The sequence below is a fragment of the Lissotriton vulgaris genome, chromosome 8 (genome assembly GCF_964263255.1).
Source record: "Lissotriton vulgaris chromosome 8, aLisVul1.2, whole genome shotgun sequence".
NCBI classification, from domain to species: domain Eukaryota; kingdom Metazoa; phylum Chordata; class Amphibia; order Caudata; family Salamandridae; genus Lissotriton; species Lissotriton vulgaris.
The window spans coordinates 1190211-1209958 of NC_141696.1; the positions used below are offsets into that span (position 1 = coordinate 1190211).

Genomic DNA, 19748 nt, shown 5'->3' on the forward strand with positions numbered 1-19748 from the left:
CAGGTACGCACACACATGCAGATGCGCACACACGCCCAGTCATGCACACACAGATGCGCACACATACTCAGGTACACACATACACAGGCACACACACACAGATGCACACATAGGCACTTGCACACACATACACAGATGCGCGCACACAGAGATGCATTCACATGCACAGGGAACCACACACACGCATGCACACATACACAGATGCGCACACATGCCCAGGCACGCACACACACATATATGCACATACAGACACATATGCACACACAGACACATACGTTCCCGTCTGCGAGGCTGGGAGAAAGAGTTAATTCCAAACTCCCCGAGTGTTCACATTTAAGACAAGAGCAGAATGTTCTACAACAAAACTGCCCAATCAGAGGCTCCGGCAGGAAGTAGTGTCAGAGCTCCAAGGGGCTGAAAACAGCATTTCACACCAGCAGCAAAAAACACTTAACAAGAACTACACCTTGAAAGAGAGGTCCATCGGGGTTTGTTGTAGTCTGACAACCGCAAAAGGGACAAAAAAAAAATTAACATTCCTTTTCAGTTACTATGGCAGCAGCCCCTACTATTTCAGATTCCTTCCTAACCCCACTCACGCTCTTGCGCGTGACACTACAGAGCAGCCTGAATGAGAAGAACAGTGTACTTCAGCGGAAATGTCTGAATTAGACGCGCATCTGGGGGCTCCAGCAGAGCTTTACATGGAATGAAACAACTGGGGCTGATGCAATTCGGGGCATGGCTTAAAAATATGCGCGCATAGTGCCGCCCCCGCTGGTATTTATAGGAAACAAGTGTGGCTTCGTTGTACAGAACATTGAAAATGCTTCCGTTTCGTAATGATGAGACTGGAAGAACCATGGCGAGTCTCTTTGACGTCACATTATACACAGTGAAGGGCGACACTACTGCAGAGTTAAATGCTCTTAAGTTAAAGCTGCTCCCTGGAGGGGGGGGGGGGGGGCGTGCAAGGTCGGCCGGACTCCGGATCTCACCAGGGCGGGGGAGGGGTGCACGGACTGTCGGACTCCGCATCATACCAGGGCGGGGGACGGATGCAAGGACTGACGGACTCCGCATCATACCAGGGCGGGGGAGGGGTGCAAGGACTGCCGGACTCCGCATCATACCAGGGCGGGGGAGGGGTGCAAGGACTGCCGGACTCCGCATCATACCAGGGCGGGGGAGGGGTGCAAGGACTGCCGGTCTCCGCATCTCACCAGGGCGGGGGCAACACACAGATACCTCAGTGCTGGGATCGATTTAAGGGTTTTAAAAATGTTTGTGATACATCGGGAAATGTTCGCCTTTCAATTGAATATGATCAAGATGAATTAAAGTTTAAAAAGTTGTGAAGAGGTCTTCACTGGTACTGCGGATAGTGCGTCGAGCAGCAGAAGTTAAGATCAGGGATCCTGAGGGTAGACCCCTGTCCCAGGCCTCGCGGACACTCACCGGTGCAGATAATTTGTCTCCAAGACTGAGTGCTGGCGACGGCCGGAAGCAACGAGCAGCCGTTCTCTGGTCATCTCAAAGGGAACCGCATCCACCCGAATTCAGTTTCTTCTCGGGGCTCCCACGGATCCTATGAGCGGGAGGGGCCCAGGGTGGCTGTTTGTTGGATCGGCCGATGGTTTCTCACCAGGGCTTCGTTATCGGCTCAGGATGCAGCGGGTCACGGATCGGCGATCCCATGATGAGTGTGTGGTTCCGCTGCTCGGTTGCCTCGCCTGCTCCTTGCCAGGCTGCTTCTTGTTACCCCCGGGTTTTGAACTGTGATCAACTGTGGGGGCGGCCCTTCTGGTGGAGTTACTGCATTGAAAGATCACTACGCAGAGCAGGACGACGGGGGGCAGAGCAGGACGACGGGGGGCAGAGCAGGACGACGGAGCTGCGGGCGGACGGAAGGGGGGGGGGCAGAGCAGGACGACGGAGCTGCGGGCAGAGTGAGGGGGGGGGCAGAGCAGGACGAAGGAGCTGCGGGCGGAGGGAGGGGGGGAGCGGGACCGGGACGAAGAAGGGCTGCGGGCGGAGGGATGGGGGAGGGGGACGGAGCTGCGTGCGGAGGGAAGGACAGAGCTGGGCGGAGGGAAGGGGGGACGAGCAGAGCAGCTCAGAGCAGCTCTGCAAACCACCACCGTCTTTCTCTGAGGCAAAGCAGAAATGCCTCGGAGAAAGCATGGTCATTTTCGCATTGGGGGCGTGTTTTGCTGTTCTGAGTGACGGACAACGTCACTGTCTAAAGAACGCAAAAAATCACGCCCCCAAATCCGAAAAGGACGGGGCTACATTGGAGTGACTGATCTCTCCTCCAATGGCTGGCCTCCGTTTAGGAAGCCAGCCAATGAAGGAGAGAGGGGGCACGGAGGAGGGACATTCGCCGCTACTCAGACTCATTAAATCTCCGGCCTAAGACTGCGCAAGCGCAGCCTTTTAGGCCTTCGACCTAAAAACGACTTAAAATCTGCATTATATGCACTTTACAGAGAAGAAAGATTGGCTAGGGAGCTCACTAAACCGACAATCCAGGCATATGTGAGTAAAGATCTGTATATACAACCAATCCCTCTGTACCTCACGCTTCCAATGTCTAAGTGGGAGAGATCTTTGCTTGTTCGCCTTAGGGTAGGTACTGTAAGATTTTTATTATGTTTTCCCCTAGGCTATGCCTCTTTAAAATTTGGTAATAATTTGTGCCCATGTGATGATACCAGCCCACAAACTGACTTACATTTCTTTTTCTTTTGTAAATTTTATCAAAAATATTTTAAATGGATTTTAGCACCATATTTTAAAAAACACAGACCACTTTCCTTAGTGGAATCTAATTTGATGTTATTGATTATGAACAATGAAGAGTTGATATCCCGCACTAGCACTTTTCTAAGAGTTATTACCCATGTTCGTAAAACAATGGAGAACCGCGAGTAAATCTGACAACTATATTTGTAATTGTTCTTATACTGTTTTTAACTATTGTAATAACGTTATTTTATTTGGGATTGTCTGTCTGTATTGCTTTTATGAATTTGCAAAAAATTAGAATAAAGTTTGAAATCGAATCGAATCGATACAAGGTGCCCACAGAACTGTGGACATCACATACCAGGCCAACTTCTCACATTGGTGGGCAGTGGTGCGGATTTGAGCTTGCTGTTGTTTTACCATTGCAAACTTTTTATCAAATTGAAAGATCACATTAAGTACCATAGGTACATATAAACAAAGCTTACATATTTAAGTTCTACTGAACTTAGTAGTTGTAGATAAAAGGGCTTAGCACACCCTGACTACAACTCACTAGCAAGGTACAGTAGGAAAACACTTAGTGTAGGTAGGTGCATCACTTACACCACACTAGAGTCATGCCTGGCACAGGTGAAGCTCCAAGCTCTCTACCTGTGGTGGTTGACCCTCCACAGGCAACCTCCAGCTATGACAAATTCAGCCATAAAGACTTGACTGCCTTGTGGAGGAAGCTGAGAAAGGGTCACAACCCTACCATTCCTATCATGATAGCCATCCTGCAGAAGGATGATCTTGAGAAAGCTAGAGTAGTTCCCTCAGGGTCAGGAGAAGAAGTGAACCCCCCCAGATGCTGAGAACACCACCCCAGAAGTAGAAGATGAGGAGGTGAACCCAGGTTCAAATGGTGACGATTCAGAGAATGATCAAGGGGTTAGCCATGTACCAGTTGGGAGGCTTAGCCAGGCCAACTTGGACCTACATGGAAATGGAGAGGGCCAGCCCCTTCCCAGAGTACATAACAGAGTTCTCCCAGGCAATAGAAGGGACAGATCTCTTTCAAGAGATTCTCACATTTCTAGTGCCTCCAGAGAATCTCAGAGGGGAATGACTTCTCCCCAGAGAAAAGAGCATAAGGCCAGGATGAGAGCTGTTAATCTCCAAATAGAGAGGGAGGAAGTAGCCCTGGCCCAAGCTAGTCTTGCTTTTGCAAGAGAACAGAAGTTGAGCGGTGAGATACCCACTGGTGGCAGCACTATCCCTAATGATAAAGATAGGTCCTATGACAATAGAAACCTGAGTAAGATTGTGCCCCCCTACAGAGATGGGGATGACATCCACAAATGGATAACTGCTCTGGAGAGGGCCTGCATGGTACAGCAGGTTCCTTCAGATCAGTGGGCAGCAATCTTGTGGCTCTCCTTTTCTGAGAAAGGGAGAGATAAGCTTCTCACTGTTAGACCTGAGGATGCTAAAAACTACTCTGTCCTGAAGAGTGCTCTTATTGATGGGTTTGGCCTAACCACTGAGCAATACAGGTTGTTGCTCAGAGACACCCAAAAAGCACAGACTCAGAACTGGACTGATTTTGTTGATTGTGCCACTAAGTCTCTGGAGGGTTGGCTGCAGGGAAGTAAAGTCTCAGACTATACAGGATTGTTCAATCTTATAATGAGAGAGCAGATCCTTAATAACTGTCAGAACCAGCAATTGCATCAACACCTTATTGACTCAGATCTGACCTCTCCCCAAGAATTGGGAAAGAAGGCAGACAAATGGGTCAGAACAAGGGTTAAGCAGAAACCCCAGAACCAAGGAGGTGATCAGAAGAAAGCAGACCAGAAGGGTGGAGATAAGAAAGAAAAAGACCAGAAGTCTTCTACTAGCCCCTAAAATAGTAATGAGGGTGGTTCGCAAAATGGTAACAAGAAAAAGAAGAATGATGGCCCAAAGAAACCTTGGTGCAATACTTGTAAGTCCACTTCCCACTGGGGGAGTGAATGCACCAAGAAAAATCCAGTCCCTACCACTGGAGCAGGAGAGGTGTGGCTCAATGGTTAGAGCGGCAGACCCTGATGCAGAGGTCTAGCCCGGGACCAGGGTTCAATTCCCCGCCTCGGCGGGTCTTGGGCTAAAAAATTCCACGGACATGATAATTCTCGCCTCGGTGCCTATTCCAATCATGGAGTCCCACTCTGCACCTCTGGGCAATAGCTTGCTTAATCTCCACAATGGCCCCCACAACGCTAAGGATGCCTGGCCTCCACCTTGGGGGTGCCCAGGAGTGGACACCTCACAGGGAAAGCCAGGATGGGTTCCACAGTGGTATTCGTACAAGCACCTTGAGACCCTTGCGGGTGAGTAGTGCGCTATACAAGTATCAATTTACCACTGCAGCCTCTAAGGCACCTGCACCCCCTAGTACAGTCAGCAGTGGTGGTACACAACCCAAGGCTATAGTAGGGTTAACCCTGGGTACTGAGATGGAGTCTGGCTTAGTCAGAATCCTTACTCAGGCAGTTCTGCTATATGATGTGGACATATCTGTGTCCATACCTATGAGTCCCAATACTTTGGGCAAATGTAGACAGACGCCTTTAATTAATGAGAAACTGGCTCAGGCCTACAGGGACACTTGTGCCGGTGACACCAAATTTTGTGGACCCTGGACAAATCATACTAGGTGAGAACTACCTAGTGACCAATGATAGCAATGCCACTACTACACATAGTGTGGCTGTTGTTAAATTCTCCTGGGGAGGGGTAACTGGCCTCAAGAAAGTTGTTGTGAGTGCAGACCTCCCAGTAGACTGTCTTTTGGGCCATGATCTAGAGGAATCATTATGGTCAGAAGTGGAGTAGAGGACTCATGCAGAAATGCTAGGGATTTCAACCCATGTCCTTGCTGTAACCAGGTCCCAGGCCAAGAAGTGCCTACCTGAACCTGTGGTGGATCTTGAAACAATAGACCAACCACAACCCAAGAGAAGGAGCAAGAGGTTGAAGGCAGCGCCTCGAAGGACTGGACTTTTAACAGTACCAGCGGTGCCAGGGAACAACACCTATAACCTTCATGGGATACCTGTTTCGGCGCACAAATTACAGAGACACGGGACACTTCCTTCGGCGTCAAAGATCAGCGTTTATTACTGCAGGGAAACAAAAGTCACAAGAAGTACAACAGTGTGTAGGTTCTGAGAGTCTGCTTCAAATTGCGTTTGTAGGTCGCTCTCTTTTATACATAATGTTGCCATCGCATAACATGTGGACAAAAGATTACAATTCAGTTCCCACAGTAAAACTTCAAAAGGGTCGCTTTCATGTGTTCAGAATCCCGGAACATAATTACAATAGCAATGCCGGTTCCCAACTGTAAAAGCACATCTTCCCACCATTAGGCACACCCATTAGAGTTGTAAATGACAAAGAAGAGGAGACAAGAGCAGCTGCAAGGAAGTCAGACACGTGTAGAGAAAAGAGTGTGGGGGAAATATCGGAAGTATGATCGTAGGATCAAAGAGTTGGATCCATCGCCTGCAAGGCTGTCACAATAGACCGGTACAGCCAGATTACCCTCAAGCTGTGCCATCTGCCTTTGCTGTGTCATTCCTCTGGCCATAAAGACGCACAAAAGGAACATGCGTCTTCCGCAAGGCTTGGGAACTAGAGGGTCAAGGAGCGAACAGTTACCTGCTCGCTGACTACGTGAGGGCAAGAAACAAAATGGATGCCGTATCTAAAATGGAACCCAAGGTTTCAGATGAAGAACACGTAATATTAGACGAACCCTGGCAGATAGTGTAGCGAAATTTCGCACACTTGCCGAACTCATCATTTGCGGTTCGTAGATACCAAACTCGTCCATATTCGGCAATGCCCAGAACATCGTAATAATTTTTACGGAACCTCAGACGGTCCTTTTGCCCTCATGTAGGCAAGCACTAGTCGGAATCATAATCGATTTCGATACTCATCAGATCACTCAGATGTTGTTGGTACATTATTGTATCCTTCAATGCCTCTTTGGTGACAACGGGCTGTTTTATACACGTCGTAGCACAAAGGCCACATAAGGCAGGACCACATTGCACACAAAGACAACATGAGAACAGGAATGTCACAACAACCCCTATGATCATCAGAATCTTCCAACCCCAAGTCGACATCAGGCCCCAAAACCATCCTAGAAGCGTCCAATTTCCTTCGTCCACGTGTATGGACTCCGAAATTTTGTGCAACTTAGAGATGGCTTGATAAACCGTTGGAGCGTTATCAGGTATGAATATGCAGCAGCTCGAATGGATGACTTTACAAACCCCACCTCTATCTGCTAGAACCACGTCTAGAACCATACGGTTCTGCAACGTCATCAGTCTATCCGCCTGGAGTTCGGCTGTCAAATTACCAAGGGCATTTGCAGTTATGTTGGCAGTTGATTCTACTACACGAGTTAACTGTCTCAGGTTCCTGCTATTAACCATTGGTCCCCAGAACGGTAGGAAACCCTTAAAGAAGTCTCCAGCTTCTTGTCCGGAAGTATCTTCTTTGCTAATCACACCTCTTACAATTCTATTTCTGTGATAATCAGAGGCCACAGTGAAAGTCGGAGGCAAAAGATTTGCAATATAGCAGGTACCCGAGAAGTCATGAGGTAACCATGTATAGGCTCGATCATAGCATACAAAGTAGGTACCCTTGGCAGGCAGGAAGACAGGGGAGGAGAGTGTCGGTAAGACATATGTCTCGGTACAAGCACTCTCTCCAAACTGAGCTCTCGGATTTCGACCAAGACCTTTCAAGCAGAAATTACCAAGGTGAGGTACAATCCATATCGGTGGCGAGCTTTTAAGCTGCCTCTCACCCACTGATAAGCTGTACTCAGCTTCACTTAGTTCCTTATATGATCGCACCTCTTCCTCTGGGATGAGCGATGCGTCAAAAATATCTCTATCTAAGTCTGCAATAGCTCTCGCCAGAGTCTTGTGGTACGGGCCAGGACCAGAGTTTGCTGAGCGTGGTTCTCGATGGGGGTAGGAATCTAGTGCGCTACGGAACATAGTTTGTAATGCTCGAGCTGACCCTTGTGCACTATAAGGCAGAACTAAGTACGGAATACCTTTATCCATGGTATGTGGCATTAACCCACACACCCAACAATTGGTAGTGTTTACCACTAACTGATGCTGATGCAAAAGTTGAATAAAAGAGTTGTTTCTGAATTCCGCACGTCTGACTTGTTCGTGTTGAGGCAGAGGATAAAAGGAATGTGGAGAAACAGTAGAAACGACATATTGATCATGAGATGGGAGAGTAGGTGTAGCAGAAGACAATAAGAACTGAGACCCATAATATGTTCCTCCTACCAATAGCAAGGATATGGTGACAAACAGTATGATTACTTGTGAGAAAAACCATTTTGTATGACATATTTTCTGCAATGTAGATCTTTGCGCCAACATTTCCTCTCTTTTCGACAGCTTAGACAATGATGATTCCATCCCCTAACGACCGTCCGCGACGTTCTTGACGCACTTCGTTCTGAGTAGCGGTTATCAATTTCCAGGAGTTCCCAGAAATTGATAATAGAAACCAACCTTGTGTCGATAGCTGCTAAACAGAAGGAAGTACCCGCACGGCCTTACGGTCAACCTGGATGATAGGTTCTAACTAAATAATGTTCTTGGCTGTACGAAAAAGAAAAGATACACAATATATAATGTCCACTGTTTTTAGAGCAATGTAGAACCTAGAAACAAAAAAATCTTTTTATTTGTGGCTTGTTCGTGGTCGAAGAAAATATCGGCTACTTCCAGGGCGAGTTTGATCTTCAAACAGTGGATTGGACGGCAAAGGAGTGTTCAATTGTTCAGGCGATTGTTCAACAGTCAAATTTTCCAAGGTTGACGTGGAGGAAATTGTTTGAGGGGAGTCAGCAACGGTGTCAGATACAAGTCGAGCTTCGCTGAATGGAACGAAACGTTGCGGAGTGTCGGTCTCAGATGAAGAAAGACCTCTTCTCATCCAGGTGTCCGACGGCAGAGGAAACGGGACTCTCTTTGTGTGGGTAGCATGTACCCAGTTCCGACGTCCGTGTAATCGAACCGCCGTCCTCGTAGCCAGCTGTACTTGAAACGGGCCCACAAATCTTGGTTCAAGGTTTCGTTTTCGTCCGTAGTTTCTAACAAGGACCCAGTCCCCTGGTTGAAGTCGATGACCAGGACCCTCTGTTTGTGACGGCAGAGACTCAAAGACCTGTTGATGAATCAAACTCAATTTAGCAGTCAGATCATAGAGATAATCAATCAACATAGGGTATTCAATTCTGTCAAATTCCTTTGGTCTTGGGACTCCCCATACATTAGCAGGACGAACGAACACAATCTCATATGGGCTGAGCCCTACTCGAGAGTGTACAGTTGCCCTGGTCGACAGAAGAGCCAGAGGCAAAGCGTCGGGCCATGATAAACCAGTTGTCGCCTGAATTTTTGCCAATTTCAGTTTTAAAGTGCCATTATATCCTTCCACTAAGCCTGCTGATTGTGGATGGTTTGCACTATGAAATTTTTGTACTATCCCTAAACCGCGACACACACTCTTCATCACACTCCCAACAAACTCACTTCCGTTGTCCGACCATACGACCCGAGGCATTCCGTAGCGGGGAAAATACTCTTTGAGCAAAATTTTTGCTGTGGATAAAGCCGTATTATCCTTAAGGGGGTAGGCCTCAATCCACCTAGAGAATGCACACACCACAACCAACACATACTTCAAGTTATTACATCGGTCCATGTGGATAAAGTCTAACTGGATGACTTCGAAAGGGTATGTAGGAGGGGCAAAATGGCCAGGAGGAGTGGGGGTACCCTTACCAGGATTGTGCATCAAACACACCATACAATTCTTAACCACCCTCTCTGCACATTTAGTAATCCCATCATTCTTCCATACATGAGACAACAACTTGCATATGCCTTTCGTGTTGATGTGCGCCATACCATGAGCCATTGTAACAACAGCGAGCACATACGCATCCGGTAACATCCATCTCTGCTTCTCTGATAAATCAACCCAACATCCATTCTCATCCAATCTTCCCGTGCTCTCTCTCCATTTTGTCCTTTCTGTCTCAGTGGCTTCATTCTGTATTCCTTTCACACTTTCAAATGTGTCTTTACACTTACCAGTCTCTGTTGGCCATCTTACTGAGCTCGTAACATACATTCTGTTTGTCAAATCTTTAGCCGTCTCTTTAGCCGTTTCATCCGCAAACGCATTACCGCGACCCACATCGTCCGTTACTTTCTGATGTGCGCTACATTTGACTATGGCCACCTGTTTAGGCAATGTGAGTGCATCTAAAAGATCATTTACAAGCTGACCATGTTGAATCTTCGTGCCATGCGACGTAAGGAATCCTCTCTCTCTCCACAGTCGTCCAAAACTATGTGCCACACCAAACGCATACTGACTATCTGTAAACACATTCACCCGTTTATCTTTAGACAACACACACGCTCTCGTCAAAGCAATTAACTCGGCAGCCTGAGCTGATTTCTGACTTAATCTTGCGCTTTCTACAATCGTTTTCAATGTTACTACAGCATACGCAGTTGTCACATCACCGTTCGGCAACTTGAAACAAGAACCATCCACATACAAAGTACCATCGGGATCTGTCAATGGAGTATCTTTTAGATCAATACGACCCTTAGTTTCCTCTTCAGTTCTGAGATAGCAGTCATGTACTGCTTCACCATTTGATTCTGTGTCGATCGGCAGCAATGTTGCTGGATTCAACACATTACATCGTTTTATCCGTATATGACTGGCCAGCAGCGTCAATTCATAACCAGACAATCTTGCGCTTGTCAGATGTTGAGTTTTCGTTCGATTCAATAGAGTGTCAACTGCATGCGGAACCATTACCGTAAGCATATTATCCATGACTAGACCTGCGGACTGTCGAATGGACGCCGCAGCTGCCGCTGTTGCCCTTAAACAACTCGGCAAGGCTCGTGCTACTGGGTCTAAAGTCGAAGAAAAATAGGCACATGGGCGTTGCTTACCACCAAAAGGTTGTGTCAAAACACTCAACGCGCAACCATCCCTCTCGTGAACGTATAGTGTAAACGGCTTACTGTAGTCAGGAGTGCCCAACACAGGAGCCGAACACAAAGCATCACGCAATTCCGAAAAACTTTTCCGACACTCTTCAGACCAAGGCAATGGGGATGAAACATCCTTGCACGTAAGGGCTATCAATGGTTTCGCCAACAATGAAAAATTTGGAATCCATTGTCTACAATAGGACGTAATACCTAAAAAGGCACGAACGTCTCTCTGGGTTTTTGGCACAGTCATTCGGGAAATTGCTGCAATTCTCTCTGGGGTCAACCTTCTCCCTTCTCTTGACAATAAGTGACCTAAATAGGTAACTTCTTGACAACAATACTGTAGCTTTGAAGGCGATACCTTGTGATGTAAGTCATGTAGATAGTGTAACAATGATACTGTAGCCGTTTTACAAATAGCCTCTGTATCAGCTGCCACTAAAAGATCATCAACGTATTGAATCAAAGCTGCACCCGTTGGTAATACAAAGGCATCAAGTTGACCTTTAAGTGCTTGGCTGTAGATTGACGGACTCTCACAGTAGCCCTGTGGAGCGCGTTTTAGCCTAAAACTGCGACCACCTAATGAAAATCCGAATAGGTCTCTGCTTTCCTCTGCAATTGGGATGCTAAAGAAAGCATTCTTTAAATCGATCACTGTGAACCAGGAGGCAGATGCCGGAATCATTGTTAGTAAAGCCGTAATGTCAGGAACCACAGGAAATTGTGGAACCACTATTTTATTTACCTCTCTCAAATCTATAACGAAACGATACACAGGAGGTTTACTGGGGTCAGTTCGTTTCAGAATTGGCAATACAGGACTATTGCACACGTTTCCACGAGTTTCTTCAACAACACCTTTTCCAATGAGATCATGAACGATTGCTAACAGTGCTCGTTCGCCCTCAAGAGAAATACGATATTGAGGTAAACGCGGTAATCGCGCATTTGGTTTCAATTGAATTACATAGGGTGGAATGTCTAACAGGCCCACATCATTGGGACCTGTGGCCCATAAGGACGCAGGGAGGGAACTCAATTCCGGTGGGAATTTATCAATCGATAAATACATGGGAGAGATCACTCTCCGTCCCAATGTAAGCTCCACTCCTTCGGGGGAACAATACAATGTTGCATATAATCGTTTCAACAAATCCAGGCCCAAAAGATTTTCACCACAACCTGTAGATAGAATCAGTGGAGCCGTTAGCTCACGAGGTCCAATCATAAGGGGTAACGGACTAGAGACTGGGTTACTAACAGGGGCGCCAGAGAATCCAACGGAAACGTTCGTTAAGCCAGACAAAGGTGCGCCAGGGAGTTTCGAATGCATGATGGAACTTTTCGTTGCACCAGTGTCTAACAGAAAAGGCTCAACTACACCCGATGTAGCCACTGCAACGTAAGGCCCACTCTGATCGACCGGAACTGACACTACTCCCTCTCTTTGTCGTTGGCTGTCCTAGTAATGGTCATTTACAACAGTCTCATGTTCTACGTAATAATCATCCACATTATACTGTGCAGATCGGACTGACCCCATATTTCGCTGGTCAAAGCAATTATTCGCGTCTGATTGATTTTGATGGCGATCAATCTGATGTTGGGATGAACCACGACCTCTACCACGTGGTGCCTGTTGGGGACCACCACCACGATTTCCTCGTGCTGACACACCATTTAGACGGTCCTGTAAGGCAAGACAATCATATTTTAGGTGTCCCTCTTTCCTACAATATGCGCACTGATTATACCCAAGTGAAGATCTATAATCAAAGTTGTCAGAGCGCGGCTGTGTCCTGTCGGGCTGTGCTCGTGGTCGATACTGCTGTTGTGAATCATTTTGGTTTGATCGTGGGGGGTATGCTTGCTGTAACAAAACCTTTGTTTTGAGCTCTTTCGTTTTCTTTTCTACACGATCACTTTCTTCCTTTTCCCTATTCTCATAATACTGGGCCGTTGCTAGTATTTGCGCAGGGGTTGAAACTGCCCACGCACTCTCTGAATTCTTTAATTTGTTGCATAGCTCAGGCAGCAAGTTTGACACGAATTTGTCAACGAATAACCGCTGGCCTCCCTCAGCGCCCATGTCCTGGCCGCTGTGGTCGACAAACGCTTCCTCGAACCTTGTAAAGAAATCTGAGACACTCTCGTCTTTCTTCTGCTTACAAGCTGATAACTTATCCCAGTTCACCTTCATCGCTGGCATGAGAGTTTTCATGAGCGTAATTATTTTCTGAGGCAAATCTAAGATTAGCTGGTCAGGCTTAGCCCCACCAACTTGTAATGCATCAGCCGCTAGTAGTGCAGCCCAATCACCACCTAGCTCATTTGCGTGGTTTGCTTGACGAATTTTCGCCCAAACTGGTTGCGGTACAACATTACCAAACAACATGTCGATATCGGCAAGGTTCATAATAGAAGCTTCCACCAGTTGTGATAACTCCTTATAATAACCAGCCGGATTTTTACGCGGATCGGGCAAGGATTGCTTCACTTGCAAAACTTCCGATCGTTTCCATGGAAGATGTATCCACACTCTTCGAAAATGCGGTAGAACCACAGGGTTTGCATTAGGATCACCAGGCACCCACAGTGGCGGAACTTCTCTCATAGGATACTGACCAGGAACCGCTTTCCAGTTCTCAGTGGTATCATCTAATGACACCCGAGAATGTGCTGTGGGTCTGAACGCTAATAAGCGTTCCACGGCACGTCGTACATCTTCTCCTATAATCATACCGTTCGAGAAGTGACTCTGAAGTTCAATTATGTCGGACGGGACATTATCTATATCATCATTATACCATTCTTCCCTCAAAAAGTTACACATCTCTTCAAATACGAATCTCTGCGTAGGCTCATTAAACTGAGAAAACGTATCAAAGACCACACGAGGAGTGTAATTAGCAGGATGTTTTATCCACCTATGTGCCATTGTTATTAACGTCTCTTTCTCCCTACCACTAGGGATCTGACTCCGTCTCTGAGGAGTTTCAGATGAATCAGACGAAAATAACGGACCAGAAAGAGGTGAATAAAGGGTAGCAACAGAGTTAGGAACACGCTTACGAACAGAAGGGGAAAGAAAAACAGGGGCAACAACACTGGAGGTGAAGGAAGGCATAGTAGGAACGGACAAGGTAGTCGGAGTAGCAGAAACAACAGTCTGCGAAGGTACAGGTATAGGGGCAGTAGTAGGAACAAGGACAGGTGGTGGAACAAACATAGGGTTAACAGCAGGCTGGCCCGCAGCCGCTGGAGCAACAGGAACAATCAGGGGGAACAACAAGAGGAGCTACAGGAGCAGTAGCACCCTGTACATAAGGAGGTGGTGATTTCATCAAATATGATAACAAGGAATCCTCCTTCAAATCTTCTTCTTTCTTTTCTAAACTATTCGGTAAAACTGGGTAACATTTATCTATTTTCATGTGATGCAATCTAGTAGAGATTTCCATGTCCTTTTCTTCTTTGTCTTGTCTACATTCTTTTATAGCTTGCATTATCGGAACAAACTCTTGCTTTTGATCCTTTTTAAGTTGTTTGATTTCTTTCTGCTTGGCCTCTTTACGCCATATCCGAAAGGAATCAAACATAGCTGGCCTAGCTTTCTTTAAAAATAATTTAGCCTCAAGATTATCTAAAATTGAAAGTTCAAAAGTTCCATGTGGTGGCCATCTAAGGTCACCGTCTTTCTTTGTATAGCGAACCCAGTAATCATTATAGATTATAGGACCTACACCATGTCGACTATAAAGATCATGTATCGGAGTTCCAACTGGAGGTATCGGACATGAGTCCTCCAACCGGGAATCCATTGCGCAACATTTGAGAATACGAAACAAACCACTATGGCTAGGCATCGTGCACACTAACCTAGTATCAAACTTCAAGGATTACCGAAGTAATAAAACCTCGTGTAAATCAAAACCCTCGGTTTTTGGCAATTGCAACTGTCAAATAATACTAAGAACCAATACTAAGAACCACAAATGCAATGGAACCATGCAATACAACAAAGCCTTAAGGCTATTACAAAGCTCGGAGAGCTAACAACAAAGCCTAAGGAGGCTATTACAAAGCTCGGAGAGCTATTACAACAAAGCCTTAAAGGCTAACAACAAAGCTTTCAAAAAGCTAGAACAACCACTAAGGACTGGGAGCGACCCACAAAATACTCAACTCAGAACTTCAATGGCGTCACCAGGAAGGCCCGTCTATCGTCTCGCTTGTACATAAGGTCTGCACCGTGCGTCGAAGACAGGTCGACAGTCAGGGCATCGGTCCGTCGCAGCCGTCAGGAGGCGGGAATCTTCGCAGGGAAAAACTTCGGGCCACTTATTTCGACAACAGGATCGATGAAGCGGGGTGCACCTTCCCTCGGAGATTTCACACGAAGTTCCTCACGATCATCAGGCTTTGGACCGGTACCGCTGAAGTCGCCCCACGTTGGGCGCCAACTGAAGGACTGGACTTTTAACAGTACCAGCGGTGCCAGGGAACAACACCTATAACCTTCATGGGATACCTGTTTCGGCGCACAAATTACAGAGACACGGGACACTTCCTTCGGCGTCAAAGATCAGCGTTTATTACTGCAGGGAAACAAAAGTCACAAGAAGTACAACAGTGTGTAGGTTCTGAGAGTCTGCTTCAAATTGCGTTTGTAGGTCGCTCTCTTTTATACATAATGTTGCCATTGCATAACATGTGGACAAAAGATTACAATTCAGTTCCCACAGTAAAACTTCAAAAGGGTCGCTTTCATGTGTTCAGAATCCCGGAACATAATTACAATAGCAATGCCGGTTCCCAACTGTAAAAGCACATCTTCCCACCATTAGGCATACCCATTAGAGTTGTAAATGACAAAGAAGAGGAGACAAGAGCAGCTGCAAGGAAGTCAGACACGTGTAGAGAAAAGAGTGTGGGGGAAATATCGGAAGTATGATCGTAGGATCAAAGAGTTGGATCCATCGCCTGCAAGGCTGTCACAATAGACCGGTACAGCCAGATTACCCTCAAGCTGTGCCATCTGCCTTTGCTGTGTCATTCCTCTGGCCATAAAGACGCACAAAAGGAACATGCGTCTTCCGCAAGGCTTGGGAACTAGAGGGTCAAGGAGCGAACAGTTACCTGCTCGCTGACTACGTGAGGGCAAGAAACAAAATGGATGCCGTATCTAAAATGGAACCCAAGGTTTCAGATGAAGAACACGTAATATTAGACGAACCCTGGCAGATAGTGTAGCGAAATTTCGCACACTTGCCGAACTCATCATTTGCGGTTCGTAGATACCAAACTCGTCCATATTCGGCAATGCCCAGAACATCGTAATAATTTTTACGGAACCTCAGACTTCCCACTTGCCCCAGGTTGAGGATCAGACCTCGCCGGAGGGTGATTCTGTGACCCAAGAGGTGACTGTCCTGGAAGAGCTTGAACCTGATCAGGTTGAGTTTCTGGGGACAGGGGGACCCTCAAGGGTAGACCTGGGGCAGGCTCAATTAGCTTACCCTTCACTTGAACCCCTCAGACAGCAAGCTGCTGCTGGGGCTGCTGGGAATGCTCAAGGTACCCATAAAGTGTATTGGGATGATGGGCTCCTTTATTCAGAGGCTAGAGACCCCAAGCATGGTGCAACCAGGAGGTTGGTTATACCTCTGTAATTTAGGGGCTTCCTTCTAACCTTGGCCCATGATATTTCCCTTGCAGGACACTTAGGCCAGAACAAGACTTGGGACAAGCTTGTCCCTCACTTTCACTGGCCTCATATGTCAGAAGATACCAAGGAGTTTTGTCGCTCCTGTGTCACCTGCCAAGCCAGTGGCAAATCAGGGGGCACCACAAAGGCCACCCATATACCTCTACCTGTGGTGGGGGTGCCCTTTGAGAGAGTTGGGATTGACATTGTTGGACCAATGGATCCCCAAACAGCAGCTGGGCACAGATTTATCCTGGTGGTAGTGGATCATGCCATCAGGTACCCAGAGGCAATTCCCCTGAGGACCACAACAGCTCCTGTTGTGGCAAGGGCCCTACTTGGAGTTTTCTCCAGAGTGGGCTTTCCAAAGGAGGTCCTTTCAGACAGAGGTACTAACTTTATGTCTGGATACTTAAAGGCAATGTGGAAGGAGTGTGGAGTGAACTATAAGTTCACCACACCATATCACCCACAGTGCAATGGGCTTGTGGAGAGATTCAACAAGACCCTAAAGGGAATGATAAAAGGGTTACCTGAAAAGCTTAGGCGAGGATGGGACATCCTTTTACCCTGCTTGCTCTTTGCTTACAGAGAGGTCCCACAGAAGGGGGTTGACTGCAGCCCTTTTGAACCTTTGTTTGGCCACCCCGTGAGGGGTCCACCGTGTCTGGTGAAGGAAGGATGGGAGTTACCTCTCAAAAAGCCTAAGCTTGACATTGTGGACTATGTACTTGGTCTCCGCTCCAGGATGGCTGAGTACATGGAGAGAGCATCCAAAAACCTGGAGGCCAGCCAAGAATTACAGAAAGCTTGGCATGACCAAAAGGCTGTTCTGACTGAGTACCGGCCAGGGCAGAAGGTGTGGGTGTTGGAGCCAGTGGCCCCAGCAGCTCTCCAGGACAAATGGTCTGTACCCCACACCATACTGGAGAAAAAGGGAGAGGTCACCTACTTGGTGGACCTTGAAACCCCTAGGAGCCCCCACAGGGTGCTCCATGTAAACAGGTTGAAAGCATTTGTTGACAGGGAAGACATGGGCTTGCTCATGGCTACAGATGGGGATCAGGAGGAAGAGAGTGACCCTCTCCCAGACCTGCTTTCCCAAAACCCTGATGATGGCTCAGTGGATGGAGTAGCCTTGGCAGGCAGCTTCACTGACCAGCAACAGATGGACTGCAGACAGGTTTTGCAAGCCCATAGACACATGTTTTCACTTACACCCAGTCAAACTAACTGGTGGGATTACTTTGGATAACGTGGTTCTGTGAGGAGTCTCAAGTGCTGGGACAACTGCTGCTGCTGCATTTCTTTTCCCTACCTCGCCGCACCCGCTCCATGGGTGCCGCTTCGTGATCTGGGGCAGAGGCACTCAGGATGGCTGGAAGGAGCTGAGGACCGTGGGCTACTGCTGGTAGGTCGCATCAGGGCTGCGAGCGTTGTTGCAGGGATTCCATCTCCCAGGAGTCCCTGCCTGACCTAGAGCCATCACCTGGTCCGCTCTCCCTGTTGCTCCGCCTACAGCCCACCCGAGGAGATTTCAACCGCCAGCGTGCACTCCCTTTGTGGGATTACTTTGGATAACGTGGTCCCGTGAGGAGTCTTAAGTGCTGGGACAACTGCTCCTGCTGTATTTCTTTTCCCTACCTCGCCGCACCCGTGCCGCTTCGTGATCTGGGGCAGAGGCATTCAGGACGGCTGGAAGGAGCTGAGGACCGTGGGCTACTGTTGGCAGGTCGCATCAGGGCTGCGAGCGTTGTTGCAGGGACTCCATCTCCCAGGAGTCCCTGCCTGACCTGGAGCCATCACCTGGTCCGCTCTCCCTGTTGCTCTGCCTACAGCCCACCCAAGGGGATTTCAACCACCAGCCTGCACTCCCTTTGTGGGATTACTTTGGATAACGTGGTCCCGTGAGGAGTCTTAAGTGCTGGGACAACTGCTGCTACTTCATTTCTTTTCCCTACCTCGCCGCACCCGCTCTGCGGGTGCAGCTTCGTGTTCTGGGGCAGAGGCACTTAGGACGGCTGGAAGGAGCTGAGGACCGTGGGCTACTGTTGGCAGGTCGCATCAGGGCTGCGAGCGTTGTTGCAGGGACTCCATCTCCCAGGAGTCCCTGCCTGACCTAGAGCCATCACCTGGTCTGCTCTCCCTGTTGCTCCGCCTTCAGCCCACCTGGGGGGGATTTCAACCACCAGCCTGCACTCCCTTTGTGGGATTACTTTGGATAACGTGGTCCCGTGAGGAGTCTTAAGTGCTGGGACAACTGCTGCTGCTGCATTTCTTTTCCCTACCTCACCGCACCCGCTGAGAGGGTGCCGCTTCGTGATCTGGAACAGAGGCACTCAGGACGGCTGGAAGGAGCTGAGGACCGTGGGCTACTGTTGGCAGGTCGCATCAGGGCTGCGAGCGTAGTTGCAGGGGCTCCATTTCCCAGGAGTCCCTGCCTGACCTAGAGCCATCACCTGGTCCGCTCTCCCTGTTGCTCCGCCTTCAGCCCACCTGGGGGGGATTTCAACCGCCAGCCTGCACTCCCTTGGTGGGATTACTTTGGATAACGTGGTCCCGTGAGGAGTCTTAAGTGCTGGGACAACTGCTGCTGCTGCATTTCTTTTCCCTACCTCACCGCACCCGCTGCGCGGGTGCCGCTTCGTGATCTGGAACAGAGGCACTCAGGACGGCTGGAAGGAGCTGAGGACCGTGGGCTACTGTTGGCAGGTCGCACCAGGGCTGCGAGCGTTGTTGCAGGGGCTCCATCTCCCAGGAGTCCCTGCCTGACCTAGAGCCATCACCTGGTCCGCTCTCCCTGTTGCTCCGCCTTCAGCCCACCTGGGGGGGATTTCAACCGCCAGCCTGCACTCCCTTGGTGGGATTACTTTGGATAACGTGGTCCCGTGAGGAGTCTTAAGTGCTGGGACAACTGCTGCTGCTGCATTTCTTTTCCCTACCTCGCCGCACCCGCTCCGCGGGTGCCGCTTCGTGATCTGGAACAGAGGCACTCAGGACGGCTGGAAGGAGCTGAGGACCGTGGGCTACTGTTGGCAGGTCGCATCAGGGCTGCAAGCGTTGTTGCAGGGACTCCATCTCCCAGGAGTCCCTGCCTGACCTGGAGCCATCACCTGGTCCGCTCTCCCTGTTGCTCCGCCTACAGCCCACCAAAGGGGATTTTAACCGCCAGCCTG

The 19748-nt window shown here is 48.4% G+C and overlaps 1 protein-coding gene across 1 annotated transcript; it reads right to left on the reverse strand.

Moving 5' to 3' along the window:
- Positions 1 to 6689: 6689 nt before the first annotated feature.
- LOC147693192 (endogenous retrovirus group PABLB member 1 Env polyprotein-like) lies at positions 6690 to 8246 on the reverse strand. Its single transcript, XM_086933197.1, has one exon. It carries the CDS (start codon positions 8244 to 8246, stop codon positions 6690 to 6692), a length of 1557 nt encoding a protein of 518 aa, XP_086789323.1.
- Between the last annotated feature and the right edge of the window lie 11502 nt (positions 8247 to 19748).